The sequence below is a fragment of the Chiloscyllium plagiosum genome, unplaced genomic scaffold (assembly GCF_037043375.1).
Source record: "Chiloscyllium plagiosum isolate Xiang-an unplaced genomic scaffold, Cpla_swu_hap1 HiC_scaffold_31, whole genome shotgun sequence".
Classification (NCBI taxonomy): Eukaryota; Metazoa; Chordata; class Chondrichthyes; order Orectolobiformes; family Hemiscylliidae; genus Chiloscyllium; species Chiloscyllium plagiosum.
Genome location: NW_028270169.1, coordinates 51,066,959 through 51,082,553, shown reverse-complemented (window position 1 = coordinate 51,082,553; position 15,595 = coordinate 51,066,959). Strand labels below are relative to the sequence as shown.

The following is a 15,595-nucleotide window of genomic DNA, read 5'->3' as shown; positions in this document are numbered from 1 at the left end:
GCGGAAGGGATGCTCTAGACAGTCTTTCTCATATATTAGAGACTTGGTAGAATTTATTTATTGGATTTTAGGTCATCGAGTCATAGTGTCATACAGCTTGGAAACAGTCCATGCCGAACATAATCCCAAACTAAACTAATCCCACCTGCCTGTGCTTGGTCCTTATATTTTTAAACTGGTTCAAGCATGGGTGAAAGAAAGGCATGGTTTGTCTAGACTTGTTGTTTTGCACTCTGTTATGAAGGTGTAGAGGTGTACTGTACCTTTAAGAGAGTAAAGGACTTAGCAAGCCCACAGCGTACTGGAGAATTGACAATGTAACATTTGGTTCAGCAGCGAGCAGTACCTAGGTTGCTATGAGACAAAAACAAATTCAAATTTGGCCAATCATTTTAAATTATGTCCCAAAATGCCCAACTTCAATCAAGTTTGAATTTAGTATTTTGACAATATTAACACCAATGAAACAATCTGATGATTTGGGGTATAAACCCCCCCCCCCCAAAAAAAAAATTGAATAGTTGCAGGAGAACTGCCAAAAGACCAACAGATGTAGGCTGCCAGTCAGAACTTTCTGAGAGGTACCTGTCTAGAGAAGGAGTTTGCACAGAGAAAAATCATCCAAGCCGACCTGGAGAGCAAATCTACAGAGGAGAATACCAAGAGAAGATTTGACAGTTGGCTGGTTTTGAAATTTGAATTCTTCAGTAAATCTTAATGGGGTTTTTTATCAGACCAGTATTACAGAAGGGAAAGTAAAAGATCGGTTAGAGAAAGGAGTTGTAAATAGTTGTTAGTTAATTATTCTCTGTTAGACTTTTAAACAGAAAATAAAGTTGAAATAGTGACCATTGAAATAGTTCTTTGCGTTTCAAATTTTCAAAGATTACCACACAGGGTAAATCTTTTCTGTATTGCTAGTTTAAATTAGCAGTGTCGTAACAACTCATCAGAAAAATACTAAAGAGAAACAGAAAACCAACACTGTATATGAGAGTGCAGATTGGTTGGCAAGTTGACTCTGATTGGTAGCAACTGGGCGAAAGTGAGGACTGCAGATGCTGGAGATTAGAGTCAAAATTAGAGTGGTGCTAGAAAAGGACAGCAGGTCAGGCAGCATCCGAGGAGCAGGAAAATCGATGTTTCGGGCAAAAGCCCTTCATCAGGAATGAGGCTGAGAGCCTCGGGGGTGGAGAGATAAATGGGAGGGGGTGGGCTGGCGAGAAGGTAGTTGAGAGTGCAATAGGTGGATGGAGGAATAGGTATAAGTCATAGTTCGGAGAGGAGAGTGAAGCGGATAGGTGGGAAGGAAGATTGATGGGGGGACAGGTCATTAGGATGGTGCTGAGCTGGAAGTTTGGAACTGGGGTAAGGTGGGGGGAGGGGAAATGAGGAAACAGGTGAAGTCCACATTGATGCCCTGGGGTTGAAGGGTTTCGAGGCGGAGAATAAGGCATTCTTCCTCCAGGCGTCAGGTGGCGAGGGAGTGGCGGTGGAGGAGGCCCAGGATCTGCATGTCTTCAGCAGAGTGGGAGGGGCCATTAAAATGTTCGGCCACGGGGCGGTGGGGTTGATTGGTGCGTGTGTCCCGGAGATGTTCCCTGTCGACTCAAAACCGACATTTTTACAAACCCGACGATACCTCCTCCCACCCTACCTCCTGCAAAAATGCTATCCCGTATTCCCAATTCCTCCGCCTTTGCCGTATCTGCTCCCAGGAGGACCAGTTCCACCACAGAACACACCAGGTGGCCTCCTCCTTTAAAAACTGCAATTTCCCCTCCCACATGGTTGAAGGTGCCCTCCAACGCATCTCATCCACCTTCTGCACCTCTGCCCACAAACCCCGCCCCTCCAACCACAACATGGATAGAACCCCTCCTGGACTTCACCAGTTTCCTCAATTCCCCACCCCCCACCTTACCCCAGTTCCAAACTTCCAGCTCAGCACTATCCTTATGAACTGCTGCCCCGTCAATCTTCCTTCCCAGCTATCCGCTCCACCCTCCTCTCCGACCTATCACCTTTACCCCTTCCTCCATTGACCTATTGCACTACCTTCTCCCCAGCCCCACCCCCTCTCATTTATCTCTCCACCCCCAAGGCTTCCAGCCTCATTCCTGATGAAGGGCTCCTACCCGAAACATCGATTTTCCTGCTCCTCGGATGCTGCCTGACCTGCTATGCTTTTCCAGCATCACTCTAATCTTGAGTCTGATTGGTAGCAGCACACCAATGAGAATGCACCAGTTAGATGATGACTGATAATTAACTGCCAAGCTACCATTAATTTCAAACTTGGCAGGTTGATTCTGATTATTCGATGCATTGCCCTGAAAAATAAAGAATGATTTTGTGGAGTTGAAAGTGTGCCACACTGTGAAATGCACAGATAATCTTAAATTGATTGTTGGTCTAATTCCTTGCACAAGATTATTTCATTAATGCTAAATCACAGTATTGTATCTAATGTTGAAAACATTATTTTGAATTGTGCATAGACTATTAGGTAAAGTCAGTATCTTGCTTGTTGCAAACGACCAAAGGGATATGCTGTTTAATGCATCTGCCACTCTTTGGAATATATGGTCTACACACCTATCATCACACTGGCACTTAGATTCATATACTACATAACTCATGTGTGATAGTCTTTTTGGCTTGATTGCAGGATGCTATTAGTGGGGAATACTGCTCATGTTGGTCCTACATAGTAATAAAGCAGCTGGGTTCACCTGTTGCTCAAGTTGTGAGAAAGCTTATTAATCTTAAGTAGACTGAGCATGTTTTAGAGTCAAAAGTGATTTCATTCGGCCTAATCACAGGCATATTCAATATATAGTGAGAAATTATTTCATCCTGCAGGATGGCTTTGATCCACCTTATTTCATCATCAAGTCTGTGAACAAACAGTGAACAAATGGCTTGGACCCTATTTGTGAGTAGCCAACAAAGTCAGTCTTAGTGCGAATTTTTATACATATATTCACAGTAAAGATATATTAGAGAAAAGTCCCTGCCTGGTTTCACAACTTGGACATCAAGGTACATTTCAAGTAAAAACTGAAGCATAGGATGGAGCCCATGAAGACATGTAGGGAAATTCTTGCATGCAGTTGCAGATTCAAATATTGTAAATGCATACTTCTTGGAAATAACCAGGAGGTAGGAAACTGTGTGTCATTCCTTCAAATTCCTCATGAGCCCAACAAAGATGTTTGAGAACTGGTCCCAGCCGGGTGTTGTTAAAAGTGAACACAGCTGGTAGTTGTTGAATTGGTACAATTCACACACAGGTGGTGGATCTAGATCACCACAAGATTAGATTACTCTTAGTTAGATTAGATTAGATTACTTACAGTGTGGAAACAGGCCCTTCAGCCCAACAAGTCCACACCGCCCCGCCGAAGCGCAACCCACCCATACCCCTACATTTACCCCTTACCTAACACTAGGGGCAATTTAGCATGGCCAATTCACCTGACCTGCACATCTTTTGACTGTGGGAGGAAACCGGAGCACCCGGAGGAAGCCCACGCAGACACGGGGAGAACGTGCAAACTCCACACAGTCAGTCGCCTGAGGCGGGAATTGAACCCGGGTCTCTGGCGCTGTGAGGCAGCAGTGCTAACCACTGTGCCACCGTGCCGCCCACTGGTGCTGCAGTACAAATATCCATTGCTTGCTTGTGTGGTATGTTGGTGAATTGGCTGGCAATGTCAAATGAGCACATGGACACAACATTTCTTGGATTTAGTTTTAAGTTTTATTGACACATATACTCAGGTACAGGACTACAGGAGTACAGCGAAAAGTGTACAATATCACCATTCCCGGTGCCATGTTAGGTACAAAGGTACAAACCCTTCGGTACAAGAATAGTAAAATAAAGAAATAAGTTCAAAACGTTCATCACTACAGTTCTTTTTAGTATAAACTAGAAAAATAAAGAAATAAAGTTAGATGTTAAACATTACTGTCCTTTCTTAAGCCATGGGCCTGCAGTTGCTCCACACTGGGCTTTCCCCATGAAGGCCTGCTATCCCCCCACCCCCACACGGGGCATGCTTTCACCCATGCTGGGCTATGGTCTGCCTGTGCTCACTAGCTGTATATTTCTTTCAATATACAAATCCTGTATGGTCTTCACAAATCTACGTGGAAAACCTGTTCATACCTTTGTTTCTATTAAGCAGAACCGGTCACTGATAAGATAGGCTGTCAAAGGACATCATTTTTGTGTATCTTGGGCAGCACATTGTATATATTACTTGGCAGTTTGTTGCTCCTAAAGTACAGTAAATGTTATTTTAGCTTACTATCAAGTAAGGCTGTCCAGTCATGCTGAGCAGCAAGTCCACGGGATACAAATTTGGACCTGTCATTAAGAATTTAACATGATCAGTCAAGCTCACAGTGTGGCAGACTTGCATGTACTGGAAGCTGCATATATTAATACACAGGGCTGTGATTTTTTGGACACCAAAATAAATGTAGACACACAATGTCTGCTTAAACTCAAGAAAACAGGCGACAGCGTTCAATGATTCATTTCTCAAGTCAATGCCTTGACCAGAGTCAAACAGCCTGATTAAAAATGTTAAATAAAACTTCACAGTTAACTACCAATCATCGTCTATCTGGTGCACTTCCATGGCAATGCCACGACCAATCAGAGAACATTTGCTAACTAATTGGTACACTCCTCTCATAAAAGAAAATTGTTGTTTTTCTCTTTACATTGATATTGACAAAATTGTCTTTTTTGAAAGCAACACGCAAGTTCTTTTTATTATCAATTATTCGTTTTAAGTATCATATATCTGACTTTTTTAACTTCACACAATAAGATAGGAGCTTGAGAGTTTGACTTTATGATGGACATTTTATCAACAGTATTCCAAATATTTGAATATAGTTCATGAAACATGGGGAAACCCTGTCAGTTTGAGAGTTTTTTGGATATCATTAAGATGAACACATACTGTGTAACACACCTCAAAGCAGGCAGCACAGTTGGCAAATCATAAACAAAATGAAAACAGTTTAAACTTAACTGTTTGTGGATGGGTAACAGGACAACTGGAGAGATAGGAAAGCAAGACAATTGGCAAGTTCAACACAAAGCTGGATAATATCTAGCTAAACAATTGGTGAAAATGTTCTATACCTTCTGACTTTGGAAACAGCCAACTACACAACAGCAGCCTGCACATTCCATTGCAAACATTTCCCAGTCTGAAAACATCAGTATCTAAGTGTTTTCAGATCCAGCATCATTGCAATAAATACATTTATGGGATAGGTTGGGAATAGTGGTGGAGAGGGATAACAGAAGAGAGTGTGCACCTGACATTGCTTTTGGATGTAGCCACATTCTTGTTTACTTTAGCAAAATCTTGTGCTTATTAAAATGAGGAATGCTAGTATTATAATCACACACTTCCCAGTGAAGAAATCTTAGTGCCTCTGGGAATAAACTGACATTTTCACATTTTACACAACAACCAGCAAGAAGAACTCCTCAATAATTACAGGCAGAATCCAACAGAGTAGTACCAGTCACAAAGGCTGCCAGATCAGAGGGAGGCCCTCACTATGGAAACATTAGTGACCTTGATAACGCACCATTCCTGGTTATTATAAAACATCTGATTTATTATGGAAGGAGTGCAGATGATATTCTAACAAAACATATGCTCCCTGTCCTCCAGCCTCTGGAGAATTGGAAATCAGATGTATTCCAAAAGATGAGAATCAGTACCTCGAGATCCCAAAGAATTTTGTCTTTCAATAAAGTCGTCTTTCATTTTCCAAACTCGGAGGACAAGCCCAACTTACTCAATCATTTACTAAATCAACGAGGTAAAAACATGACTGCAGATGCTGGAAACCAGATTCTGGATCAGTGGTGCTGGAAGAGCACAGCAATTCAGGCAGCATCCGAGGACAGGCAAAATCGACGTTTCGGGCAAAAGCCCTTCATCAGGAATAAAGGCAGAGAGCCTGAAGCGTGGAGAGATAAGCTAGAGGAGGGTGGGGGTGGGGAGAGAGTGGCATTGAGTACAATAGATGAGTGGGGAAGGAGATGAAGGTGATAGGTCAGGGAGGAGAGGGTGGAGTGGATAGGTGGAAAAGGAGCTGGGCAGGTCGGACTTGCAAGTTTACTCTCAAAGATTATCTTCTCTCTCTTTATTATTTTATTTGTCCCCGTTAATTTTTAAAACTTATTTAATCCATGGCTTACCACTGATCTTTATCACATTGAAATAAAAAGCGTACAATTTGATGCTATCCTTGACTTCCCTGGATACCCATGACTGGCTTAATCTCTTTGAATCTTTCTTTCTCATTGTGATATATTTTTCTTGTGAGCCATGAACTATTTTCTTAAGGGTCAGTTGTTCCTCAACTGGCTTTGCTGCTAAAATCTTTTCCCACTCCAGCTAGCTCTGCCCTTTGCACTTACCTTTATTTAGGTTTAATACAATTGTTCCTGAACCAGGTTTCTCCCTCTCAAACTGAATATGGAAGGCCACTATATTATGGTCACTGTTTCCTAAGGAATCTTTTACTCTGACATCTTTAAACATCACCAGATCAAAACAGCCTGACCCATGGTTGGATTCATGGCATACTGTTCTAGGAAACTGTCCCAAGTACATTTTATAAATTATTCCTTGTGGTTGTGGGAGGTTCTGCTTTTAAATTTAGCTCCTAACTATTCAAAATCTTTCAGCAGAACCTCCTTTTTAATCCTATCAATGTCATTGGTACCAGTGTGCATGAAGACAACTGTATCTCTCCACTCCCATTCCAAGTTCTCCTCCAATCCGAGGAAGTGGCCTTAAACCTGGCACCAGGGATGCAAGGCGAAAGTGAGGACTGCAGATGCTGGAGATTAGAGTTGAGAGTGTGGTACTGGAAAGGCACAGGTCAGGCAGCATCTGAGGAGCAGGAAAATCAACACTGCGGGCAAAAGCCCTTCATCAGGGATGTAAGAAAGCTTTTGAACTCACATGGCTGCAGAGAACAGCATCTATCCCCTAGCTTAAATAGCTCCCTACACCAAATGCCATGGTCAGTTCACTCATCTTCTATGCAGTCTCCCCACTCCTTCACATAGCTTGCAAGAGCCTCGTTATTGTTAGACAGTTGCAGGGACTGAGGGCTCTTTGATCGCAACCCCCTGGGTCTTTACACCTGCATCGCAAGCAGTCACACCCTCCCTGTTCATGACGAATTTTGAATTGACTAGTCTGAGGGACAAGACTGCCCTCTGGAGCACAGTGTGCAGGTAACTTTCGCCTTCCCTGATGTAGCACAATGTCTGCAGCTCAGATTCCAGCTACTGACTGTGCTCCCTCTGGATCACATTGGTGTCCAGTATTTTCATTAGTTGCAGACTCTAAGCTCACACCTTTAATGCATTGTCTGAGCTGAGATATCACCTTTTTAAAATAAAATCTTATGTTATCTTGGGACTTTGACTTGAAAGGAGTTCTGGGATTTATGTATGAATCACTCAAAACCTGCATCCCCATTCTGAGTGATTAAAGTCTTAACAGCAATCTATATTTGTTCTATACATTGCATCAGTTGTATGGCACTTTTATCTTTTATGATAAATTCTGTGTCCTCTGATCCTGGCCCACTCACTACCTGATGAAGGAGCAGTGTTCCGAACGCTTGTACTTCCAAATAAACCTGTAGAACTGTAACATGGTGTTGTGACATTTTTAACTTTGCTGAAAATGTGTTGCTGGAAAAGCGCAGCAGGTCAGGCAGCATCCAAGGAGCAAGAGAATCGACGTTTCGGGCATGAGCCCTTCTTCAGGAAGAAGGGCTCATGCCCGAAACGTCTATTCTCCTGCTCCTTGGATACTGCCTGACCTGCTGCGCTTTTCCAGCAACACATTTTCAGCTCTGATCTCCAACACCTGCAGTCCTCACTTTCTCCTCGAACATTTTTAACTTTGTCTACCCCAGGCCAACACTTCCATATCATGGCTGTAGTAACACATCACCCTTTCTACCATCAACTATTGCATTTGATTTAATTTGTATTAATTACTCTAAATTCCCTGCTCTTTACAATTTACTGTATTGATAGTTTTTATAAATCAGTATCAATGTTATACTTAACCAGCTATTTTTAAAAGAGAGAAGAAAATCATTGGAGACCTAAACAATCTGAAGACCTTACTTGTACTTTAAATTTGTTCTTTAACTTCTTTCCCTAAACTCGTATCATGCTGTAGTTCACGATATCTTTCTGCAGCTGGTCTTACTGCACGCGTATGCTTCTTGATTCATGCCACTTGTCCTCGCCTACTCACCTCTCATTATGGACAGCTTACCTCTTGCAGTAAACCTTCCTTAAAGCATCATTGTCTCCCTTTGCATGGAATTACCTCTGAATTAAATTTCCAACAGTACACTCACACAGCCTGTCTCACATGGCTGAAGTCTCTTGCACACTGACTGTGCTCCGTATATAACAGTGTGTGGACTTGAATTCTGTTTAATCTGTTTAGTTATCCTGCAGAGCATAACACGTCAGGCTTAATAGCTCATACTAACACTTAAAAAGTGTATAAACGAGAAGGGTTATTTGCAATGTTCAGAAAACACTCTCTGGGAAGAAAAATACACCACAGCCAGAAGGTTTGCAGATTCTTAATAAGCATCACTATAAACAAGGCTGCTGAATCCAGGTGTATAAAAATTAACTTTTGACTGAAGTCTCCCTGTGCTTACTTAATGTTAATTATACATTGCAGGTCAATGTCTCTGATGCTACTTTGAGTAAAACGTGACCTTTCCCAACGTGCTTATGAAATTTCTGACCATGGGACATATACTGGTTTTCCAGATATACATTGTGTATTAAAATATGATCATGAACGACCCCTTAGGTAACAAGTTATTTTCATAAAAACTCAAAAACCACTACACTTTGGGATTCTACTGACTTGGTCGAAACTGGACTCATAAGCTCCAGGGGGCTTTCTCTCAGATGAAAACTGACGTGCTTGAGATCTGCAATATTTTCTGTTTTTATTTTGGACGTGTGTAATTCATTATTCCTCTTCTCATCCCTTCTGGGTAGTGTGTCTTCTGTTCAGATTTTGAAGACTTTCATCTACAGCTTTCATGTAAAGTCAGTTCATTGGTCGAGCTAATGTATAATTTATTATAGTTTACAGGTAAACATTAAACATCTTCAAAACAATATTGAAACATTTGACACAACATACTGATTTAGTGCACAGTACATATTATATCTTGACCATTAAAATATTAATTTCAAGAACCATTTAGATTACAGGGGCCAATGTTCGAGGCTTTTGCTCTAATTTTCGAATTCAATCTCAACCAAATGGGGTTTGTGTTTGAATCTTTAGAGAATTTCCTACAATGTAAATTTTTTAAACCATGATTCAGAGACTATATACTGCATCTATTAATGAACTGGTAAACTCTCTGAACTTATGATTTATTAATAAAATTTGAGAATGACAAGATTCCATTAAAAGATTCAGAATTATCATGGGAGATCACGCCGAACACCGACATACACAATCTCCATTGTCTCTTGGCCCCATCACAATGACCAATGAATGCAATTATTTATGTACAGTTCTCTTGATGTTTCAGAGATCAATGTATTAGAATTCAAACTCACAACAGGAAGGAGTTCCTTTAGCTGATCTCAATCAAGGAGGCAGCATTGCTAAAACAGGTCTTAGACCTCTTAGTCAGATCTCCTGACTGTCATTCCTGGCCAGGACTGGAAAGGGGGGACCTGTGTAAACATCAGTACCAATGCTCCATAGGACAAGTTTCCTGTCTACATCCACAACCACTTTAATGAGGAATTATGCATGTCAGCACATTTAGGAGGGAGGCAGAAAATTGGACAATAAAAATGCTGCAGTTGAAACTTGTCAATAGTAAACAGCACTTCACAAGTCATTAAGTCAGACTTCTGTGTATAAAATATTACATGATAAATAATAGTATGTGCACATGGATCAAAACCTTTTGCCTTCATGCTTCTGGAGAGTAAAGTTTAACTAGATGCTGCAGTTCAGAAGGGTAGCCTGTCACAGGACATCGCTGATGGCGTTTTACGTAGCTGTAAGCACATCGGTAACAAAAAACATATCCAGAGGTTGCCAAGGCTGTGTCATTTGTCCGAATCTTGTTGCACAAAGGACATACAGTCTTCAGTGTAGGTAAAGACTCATTAGTTAGCTTGTCAAAGTGCACTGGTGGGGGAGGGGTTGGGAGGGAGGAGAGGGATTTAATCGTCTCCTGGTTTTCAGATGAATACCACCATTCGAGAAACTGCAGGAAAAAGACACCCACAGATATACCAGTCGACAGGGACACTGTCACACCCCCCATCGCTTTAGCAAGAAAGGAAGTCAGCTTTCCAACCACACTGTAGAGAGAAAAGTGAGGAAGTTAGAACACATGCAGTTATTATTCCAAAGTATTGTCCCAGACTCATGCCATTTCCTTTGACCCAACCCAAATACAATGTCAGCGAATTTCTTGGATTGGATCTTTGATCAAGCAGGAATCTGCCAAGTAACTCTCAGCACCAGCCTTCTACTTTCATCCCCAATATCATCATTTTTAACCTGGTATCCCCCAGCAATTGAAACTTCACCACAATGAATGATTTTCCATCGGTGCTTTCACATCTTGAAGATATTAACTCAAGATTCCACCACCTTTAATAACAAAGAATGCACTCAAGTTCTGTAACCTTTCTTGATCTTACATTCCTAATGACCAGGCTTTCAAAGGCTTTCTCTTACCTGCCTCTCAAAGCACTTTGCTTACCTTTCACTGGCTGAGCGGTTGCTGGTGGAAGAGGATCTTTTCTCGAGGTCCTGAATATCTGCAGGGGTCAGGTTCCCCAAACGGACCCCTGCCACTCGCAGCAGTGGTGAGTGGAACTGTGTTTTCTCAAAGACGTACAAGAGCCGGTAGATAAGGAACAAAGCCTCCCAACTCATGTTCACAAAAGGATAGGCTGCAAGGAAGGCCTTGTAAAGACGCTTCCAAGAGGACGCTGGGAGGTGTATGGCATAGTCATCCTCCTCTTGCAGCCGAGCAAACAGTTTGTCCAATTTGACTTTTACATATGGAACAGCTATTAGCACGAGGAGGGATCGCCAGTGCTGGGTCCTTGGGAGCCCACGGCTGGCTAACCTCCATAGTCCATGACCACTACCCAACGGAATTCTTTTCAGACTATAAAAGTTCTCAGAGAAGGAAGCACTGGTCCTGGACAGATAATGATGCTGAAGCAGAACATCCAGCAGCACGTAGATTTCATCGAACCATCGCCATAGAAACCCATAGCGACTGGGGTTGGATTCTGCAAGCACCTAGAAGAGAAATGTAGGCTCTATCAAAACACTGTGCCCTGTGCCAGAATGTCAAATACCTTATTATCCTTAAAAGGTAACAGTGAAAGAACAGGGAAACGGGTTTATAAAGTCATAGAGATGTACAGCACGGAAACAGACCCTTCGGTCCAACCTGTCCAGCTATCCCACTCCAATCTAGTCCCACCTGCCAGCACTCGGACCATATCCCTCCAAACCCTACCTTTTAAATGCTGTAATTGTACCAGCCTACACCACTTCCTCTGGCAGCTCATTCCATACACGTAACACCCTCTGCATGAAAATGCTGCCCCTTACGTCTCTTTTATATCTTTCCCCTCTCACCCTAAACCTATGCCCTCTAGTTCTGGACTCCCCCACCCCAGGAAAAGACTTTGCCTATTTATCCTATCCATGCCCCTCATAATTTTGTAAACCTCTATAAGGTCATCCCTCAGCCTCCGACACTCCAGGGAAAACAGCCCCAGCATCTCCCTGTAGCACAAATCCTCCAACCCTGGCAACATCCTTGTAAATCTTTTCTGAACCCTTTCAAGTTTCACAACATCTTTCCGATAGGAAGGAGACCAGAATTGCACACAATATTCCAACAGTGGCCTAACCAATGTCCTGTAGAGCTGCAGAGCTGAAGAATGTGTTGCTGGAAAAGCGCAGCAGGTCAGGCAGCATCCAAGGAGCAGGAGAATCGATGTTTCGGGCATAAGCCTTTCTTCGGGCTTATGCCTGAAACGTCGATTCTCCTGCTCCTTGGATGCTGCCTGACCTGCTGCGCTTTTCTAGCAACACATTTTTCAGCTCTAATCTCCAGCATCTGCAGTCCTCACTTTCTCCTGTAGAGCTGCAACATGACCTCTCAACTCCTGTACTCAATACTCTGACCAATAAAGGAAAGCATTCCAAATGCCTTCTTAACTATCCTATCTATCTGTGACTCCACTTTCAAGGAGCTAAGAACCTATACTCAAAGGTCTCTTTGTTCAGCAAAACTCCCGAGGACCTTACCATTAACTTTATAAGTTCTGTTAAGATTTGCTTTCCCAAAATGCAGAATCTAAGTTAAACTCCATCTGCCACTTCTCAGCCCATTGGCCCATCTGATCAAGAACTTGTTGTAATCTGAGGTAACCTTCTTCACTGTCCACTATGTCCACTTTTATGCGTTTCAAGACATCCAGCACTTCCTCCTCTGTAATATGGACATTTTTCAAGATGTCACCATCTATTTCCCCACATTCTATATCTTCCATGTCCTTTTCCACAGTAAATACTGATGCAAAATACTTGTTTAGTATCTCCCCATCTCCTGCGGCTCCACACAGAGGCTGCCTTCTTGCTGATCTTTGAGGGGGCCTATTCTCTCCCTAGTTACTCTTTTGTCCTTAATGTATTTGTAAAACCCTTTGGATTCTCCTTAACTCTATTTGCCAAATACAGCTTGGATGAAAGCCAGCATAGAACAGTTAACCTGAATTTTTTGTGCATTTTAAAATTCTATTAACATTAAGCATCCTCTATACTTGCCTTCACACTATAGCTCTCAATCCCTCCTCTTCAGGATAACCCAGTTATCTATGGAACACATTCACTTCCATTTTATCCCCTGGTATCTTACTCCACAATTAGATTTACCCCTTTTGTAACAATGTTCTTCCCTATCCCACTACTCTGTACTGACTTGCAAACAGACTAACTTATGTTCTCTTTCCCCAGTGGACATTTGTTTGCCTCTACTTTCTCCATTGGTAGAAATCCCATGATCCCAAAATGATTCTTTTTAAACAAACAATATAATGGTGCACATTTTTATAATTCAGTACCATATTCAGGTTCTCAAAAACACCACACACCTGTCATAACTTCCTCCCCCAAATCAAATATCACCAAACATTTTTCACAAAGCCTCGGTTTCAATTGTGCTAATTACATTACAAATGTAACTCGTTAGTGAAAATGCCACTATGCCATAAGCCAAGATACTCCACTGAATGGCATCAACAGTGGCATTCATTACCAGAAGGTAACATTATCCCTAACCCATCAATGACAATGTACAAGAATCATGTGAAGTCAGAACCAGCTGGTGCATGATACTTCCTGCCCGGTTGTAATGTCCGGAAACACTAAGATTTGTCAGTTATGTTAAGGGCAGCTAAAAGGAGAATTTGAAGCAGTGATTCTCAAAAGAACTCCACCACTAGAGTTTTACTTCAACCATTTCTGGGCTTGTTGCAGGCTTGTTTATTAGGATTCATCGGAGCAGGAGAATTGATGTTTCGAGCAGAAGTTCTTCATCAGGAAAGAGAGATTGGGGCTGGCAGGGAGGAGGTAGCTTAGAAATGTGATGGGTAGGATAAGGTGAGGGCGAAGGTGATAGATCGGATAGGAGGGTGGAGCAGTTAGGTGAGAAGGAAGATGGACAGGTAGGACAGTGCCGAGTTGGAAGGTTGGTTCTGGGATAAGGTGGGGGGGAGGGGAAATGAGGAAACTGGTGAAATCCACATTGATGCCATGGGGTTGGAGGGTTCCAAGGTGGAAGATGAGGCGTTCTTCCTCCAGGCGTCAGGTGGTAAGGGTTTGGCAGTGGAGGCGGTCCAGGACCTGCATGTCCTTGGTGGAGTGGAAAGGGGAGTTAAAGTGTTCAGCCACAGGGCAATGGGGTTGTTTTGTGTGTCCCCCAGAAACGTTCTGCGAGTAAGCATCCTGTCTCCCCAGTATAGAGAAGACCACATCGGGAGCAACGGATACAGTAGATGATGTGCGTGGAAGTGCAGGTAAATCTGTGACAGATGAATAGATACAGTCCTACCTGTCCATCGTCCTTCCCATCTATCTGCTCCACCCTCCTCTCTGACCTATCACCTTCACCCCCAAGTTCATCGCATTCCCAGCTACTTTCCCACCTCCTCCCCCCAACCCCACCCCACTCAGCTCTCAGTCCCCTTGGGCCATCCCCTCATTCCTGTTGAAGAGTTTATGCTTGAAACGTCCATTCTTCTGCTCCTCAGATGCTGCCTGACCGGCTGTGCTTTCCAGCACCACACTCTTCGACTCTGAGCTCCACCATTTGCAGTGCTCAGTTTCTCCCTATCAGGATTATTTGTTAGAATTAGTCAACTTGATTATTGTGATTGAGATGAGTGCTACAATGGTGTCAAATGGGCCATATTTTTATTTTTAATCCTGAATGATGTGTTCGTGTAACGATTACAATGAGCAATTGGAATTTATGGGATTACTCTATATTGAAGAGTCATTCCTTTTTTACTTCCGTGGCTCAATGTAACTCTCATTCCTGGGATCACAACCTTGCAAAAATGATCAAAACAAGTTCAGACTGCACCTGAACACAGCATCTTGATTACAGATCCTTTGAAGTGTACACGATCCCTTTTGGATTAATTTAAGAATCCAGAGAATAAATATAGATGCCCCACTCAATTCTGGAACAATAACAGTGGAGTGATGCTCATTTTAAACCTCCCACATTCTCCTTTGTGCCACAAAGGCCAGCAGAGCTGGAGAATCCAGCAGCAGTTAAAAACGTACAGTATCTATCTGAGAATGTGTGAAGGAGGTTTACACCGTGATTCCTGACTGTAGCCCAAAAGCAAGGATGAACTTTCTCTTGTAATAGTTGAGAAAGACGTTGTGAAGCACCTGACAAAGACTGCAACTGCCTTTAATATGTAACCGTTGTAGTTCAGGTCAAAGAAGCAGTAAGAGTTTTTTTGGGAATGAGTTGAAGAGTGAGTCACCTCTGGGTCATCGGCTTTATCACCCTGAGGCCCTGACCCCGGGCTTCTTCCCACATGCAATCCTCTGTCTGACAGAGGCGCTGCCGGCCCTGGGCCAGCCGACATCCCCCGCTCCTGACACCCTGGGACCGGGACGGCGGCCGAGGCCGATCCGGGGAGGCCCAGAGCCCCGGGGAGGCCCAGAACCAAGGGGAGGCCCAGAGCCTCGGGCCCTCCCTCCCGCGGGCCGGCTTCCACACTCACCTTGCTGGCGTGGTGCGCGGCCGGCCTCACTGCCGACATCAGCGTGTCCTGGGCAACCACCTCGAAGACGGACGGTCGGCCCGGACTCGCCGAGAGGCCGCCCGTCAAATGGGCCCCGCGCTCCGCCATGGCCGCACCGTCTCCCGGGGCAACCGGAGGCTCCACCCG

General features: G+C 43.3%; 1 protein-coding gene across 1 annotated transcript; it reads right to left on the bottom strand.

Moving 5' to 3' along the window:
* Positions 1–9,176: 9,176 nt before the first annotated feature.
* Positions 9,177–15,595, bottom strand: pex12 (peroxisomal biogenesis factor 12). The gene is made up of 3 exons (XM_043718032.2): positions 15,428–15,595; positions 10,858–11,408; positions 9,177–10,450 (listed from the first exon to the last, which is right to left on the bottom strand). The coding sequence occupies exons 1-3, from the start codon at positions 15,554–15,556 to the stop codon at positions 10,054–10,056; spliced, it is 1,077 nt and encodes a 358-aa protein (XP_043573967.2). The 5' UTR covers positions 15,557–15,595; the 3' UTR covers positions 9,177–10,053.